This window comes from Aulonocara sp. 'chitande type north' Nkhata Bay, linkage group LG15 (assembly GCF_057382095.1).
Source record: "Aulonocara sp. 'chitande type north' Nkhata Bay isolate Kocher_YH1m ecotype deep benthic linkage group LG15, A_spYH_male_GT1.1, whole genome shotgun sequence".
NCBI classification, from domain to species: Eukaryota; Metazoa; Chordata; class Actinopteri; order Cichliformes; family Cichlidae; genus Aulonocara; species Aulonocara sp. 'chitande type north' Nkhata Bay.
In genome coordinates, this window is record NC_141358.1 from 43115541 (window position 1) to 43120012 (window position 4472).

Here is a 4472-nt window from a genome sequence, read left to right on the forward strand (position 1 = left end):
GGGGCGTGCCGCCGCCAGCAGGCCGCACGGAGAAGTGCAGCCTCTACAGCCCGGGTTCCAGGGTTTAAAAAATAAAAGTTACTTGTTTCTGTCCTCCAATCACAGCTCAAGTTGCACATTACATCATGAGCTTGGGATGAACATCATCACTCTGCACAGACTAATACAATGATTGATGAACTAGCTCAGGTGATGAAACAGACTTTAATTGAATCCACTGAAGAGGATGCATCGACTGAGTGTGCCCTAAATAAAGTTTGAGCTGACTAAGACTATGTTCACACTGCAGGTCTGAATGCTCAATTCCGATTTTTTTTGTCTGCTTGTTCACACTACAAATAAAATGCGACAGCAAACGCGCACTAGTGTGAACGCTCAAAGCGGCCGCATGCGCAAAAGAAGACGTCACACACACAACGTGCTCTGTTTAGACCCAGAGCAAACAGTATTGTTTGACTGATGGCCTTAATATAAAGACTTTGGACTTTACGTTTCCCAATTTTTGCTTGAAGTTATTTTGTTATTTACATAATAATGTAGATAACCTAATAATGATCCTTATTGCTGTTTTAGAGGAGCGCTGCTTCAAAGGATAGCTGCAGATTTCTGTCAGATTCTGCAGATTATACAGAACAAAGAAAATGTTCACGTTTCTCCAACGTTGTCTTCCCAACAGTTTCACTGACATCTACACTGGATGGCCAGGAAGCGTTGGCGATGTGTTCTCGGGCACTGATAATTTGTGTCTGTCTTGTGTCAGTGACGTAAAAGACTGATATAATGCAACATGACCGTTCAAACAGTAGTCACTTTCTAAAACATCGGATATGTATCGGATTCAGTACCACATACGAAAGGGACCCAGATCGGATTTGTGCTGTTCACACTGTCATACCATGGTCGGATATGGGTCGCATAGGGTCAAAAATAAAATTAAAATAAAATCGGATTTGATGCGCTTTCGCCTGCAGTGTGAACGTAGCCTTAGTGGTTTAATCTTAGGCTTACTTGCACCTGAGTTTAGGATCACCTTTGAGTTTACCTGAAAGCACCCCTGAGCTCCACCTGCTCAGTGCTACAGGTCCCTTAACCACAGGTGTGAGTGTGTGTACAGGTGAGTCAGACACAGTGTATGGTGCAGAGCTTTTATTTCAGATTTTATTGAATGCAGCGACGTCCATCGACTGTACGAAGTCCTCGAACTCCGTGATCTTCTCCTCCAGGATGTCAGTGCCCACCTGAGACAGGTGACATCACACAGGTGAGCTCACACACAGGTAACAGCATTTACTGCTGCAGGTGTGTCACAGGTGATCTAATCAACCTGACAGACACCTGATCAACAAGCAGTAACAGGCCACTCACCTTGTCATCCTCCACCACACAGTTGATCTGCAACTTCTTGATGCCGTAACCCACGGGAACCAGTTTGGCTGCAGGACAGATTAAGCAAAGTTATCGATCAGTGACTACAAGCTGCAGCCATCGGGTTATTGGTCAGTGATCAGAAGCTCTCAGATCAATAAGAGTCCATCAGTGATCAGCCGAAAGATGGTGAGTTAGATCATCAGTGAGCCTGATCAATATTACACACACACACACACACACACACACACACACACACACACACACACACACACACACACACACGTGTCTACAGGAATCACACCCACTCTGATCAATAACCTATTATCAATAAACAGTTCAGAACATCAAAATGAGCCTGTACTAGAGCAGGGCGATATGACCAAAAATATTTATCACGATATACATTCAAAAATTTGCAATAACGCTATAACTGACGATATAATTGACACGAGACAAAATACTTTACAACTCCACAACTTTATTAGGGCAAAACAAATAAAAATAAAAACAATGTATTTTCACTTCAACAAGCAGCCGGTTTTTATGTGCATCAAAGTTATATAAATATTTAACAGTGCAAATGCAAATTCTTCGCTGACAGTTTAACCAAAAGTCATTTCCAGTGGAAACTGGCCGACATATCCTCAGCATAACCATGTATAATGTCCACAACACTTAAGAGGTTATACACACACACACACACACACACACACTATGTCAAAGCACAGTACGTATCGCTCCGCTTACGATAGCCGTAATGCTCCGACAATCCATCAAGCGGTGCGACTTTGTAGCTTAGCAAAGTCGTACTGAAACATTTGACAGATTTTCGAGCGCCGTGTACATAAAATAGTTTCGAGGTCAGTAAACACAACCAGAGTTCATACATAAGGCACACGGGATTATAAGGGGCTCTGTCGATTTTCAGAAGAATCAAAGGACTGATTTTAAGTGTGCCGTATTTTCCAAACAACATGGTAATAACGACAGCCCGCTAGCATGCTCTACCAAAAATAGTGCTTTGTTGTGTATCTGACGGACGAAAGCTAAACCAGTTCCACACCACTGAGGTTGCAGCATTTTTACAAACCAACTTTCGCCCTTCTCATTCTCAGTCATGCTTTTGGCGCCATGTGCGTATGAAAACAAAGGCACTGTGCATGCGCGTTTTTCCCATATTCTATCGCGATATTTTCTTTTTGTTGCCCAACATTATACCGGCATTACCGTGAACGGTATGATATGGCCCAGCCCTAGCCTGTAATGATATATAATCATTACTTCAGGTGTCACAGGTATACTGATCCACCCAATAACTGATCAGCTCCATTGATCCATCAGTACTCATCTATAATCAATGATCACAGCGTTATCAATGACTGAACTGACAGAGTACTGATCAGTACCTCACTACTGCTCCGAGTGTTAGACACTACTACTACCACCACATCATCTGGTACAATGATTACTGTAATGCTACTGCAGTGCTACCAGTAGTATTACTCTGTGCAGTACCCACACCAGCCCATCTATCCAAATACTGACTCCAACCCTGTGTGTAATACTTTGACCCCACAGTGGTGTGTGTAGTAGTGTATGCAGTAGTACTCACACTGGCCCCACACCAGCCCGTCCATCTGGATACTGCGTACGCACTCTTCGAGCTTCGCCATGTCAGTCTCATCGTCCCACGGCTTCACGTCCAATAGAATCGAAGACTTGGCGATGACTGCGGGCTCTGCAGGACAGGGGAGTGGTTAGTTACTGTGGAAACTGAGCGAGCCACGAGCCGTGCGAGGGTGGGACTCGTCAGGCAGAAAAGGCGTCCATCAGGCGTCAGCCGAAAGATGGTGATTGGTTAATCATCACAGAGTCTGTATTATGCATTGGCTGCGAGGGGGGCGGACCTACTTTTAGACTTCTTGGCAGCGTAGGCGGCGAGACGTTCCTCCTTCAGCCGGGTCGCCTCAGCATCTTCCTGTCAAACAAAACTCAGGTTAGAGTGACCATGACACTGTAGCGTCATGGTGACATCACCACCTCCTCACCTCCTCATCTGAACCAAACAGGTCGATGTCATCATCGTCCTCGTCTTTGGCTGTGGTGGGGGCGGAGCCTGAGGTGGTGTCGGCCACTCCAAGGGGCCCGTACTGACCCAGGGGCTTCTTCACACCTGGAAGACTAAAACAGGAGGCGGGGCTTAGTTGCAGCCGCCAGCACACCGGTATTCACCCCATGATGTCAGCAGCGCTCACCTGCTCTTCTCGCTCTGGTAGGACCGGATGTGGTTGTACCAGCGAACTGCGTGGTACAGGTCAGCAGGGGGCGGAGCCGAAATAGCTTCGAAGACCGCCACGTCAGCCTGGGACGGTACGTACCTGAGGAGAGAACACATGACCTTGGTTAGGGGTACTCCAAGAGCAGGTGCAGGACTTCACTCAGTCCACGTGAGTCAGCGCGCAGCCTCGCGGCGCGCAGCCGTTAGCAGCATGCGGCTAACGGACTAACAAGCTAACAGCTTGTCACGTCAAACGGAAGTGAATAAAAACGGCATCGGCCCGGACCCTACCCCTCCTTCCAAGACTGGTGCACCTCTCGCGCCAGATTACCGTCCCCTTTCCGGTTTCCTTTCTTTAGCGCTTTAATCAAGGCAGCTAACTGTTAGCTCAGCATGGACCCAACATGACGGCTATTTTGGGTCGCAGTTTCTCCCGCTTTACGGCGGTTCCCGGCACTCACCCTTCGATGTAGCTGCGGTCGGACAGGAAGTCATTGAGCACTTTGAGGCCGGAGGCTGACTTCAGGTCACCGAAACCCATGATGAAGAGGAACCGCGAGGATCCGCCGGAGGAGAAAGAAGAGGGAGGAGGAGGAGCGGGGATCCTCTTTATAGGAGGAGACAGACTCCTCCTCAGAGGAGTGCTGGCGCTCCGCCCCGAGGAGGAGGGAGGAGGAGGAAGGCGTTCCCAGTCCAACTTTATTTAAAAACATCTGCTGACAAGAGCCGGAGAGCGCGGGTTCGAGTCCAGCTCAGGACACGTGACAAACGTTAAAGAGCGACCAATGAAGAGGCAGCACGCTCTGTAGCCTTATTTAGTGAATCA

The 4472-nt window shown here is 47.6% G+C and overlaps 1 protein-coding gene across 1 annotated transcript; it reads right to left on the reverse strand.

The window, feature by feature from the left end:
* Positions 1–1131: 1131 nt before the first annotated feature.
* On the reverse strand, positions 1132–4265 carry eef1b2 (eukaryotic translation elongation factor 1 beta 2). The gene is made up of 7 exons (XM_086263578.1): positions 4108–4265; positions 3624–3746; positions 3417–3549; positions 3280–3346; positions 2981–3106; positions 1366–1433; positions 1132–1238 (listed from the first exon to the last, which is right to left on the reverse strand). The coding sequence occupies exons 1-7, from the start codon at positions 4185–4187 to the stop codon at positions 1152–1154; spliced, it is 684 nt and encodes a 227-aa protein (XP_086119704.1). The 5' UTR covers positions 4188–4265; the 3' UTR covers positions 1132–1151.
* Positions 4266–4472: the final 207 nt, after the last annotated feature.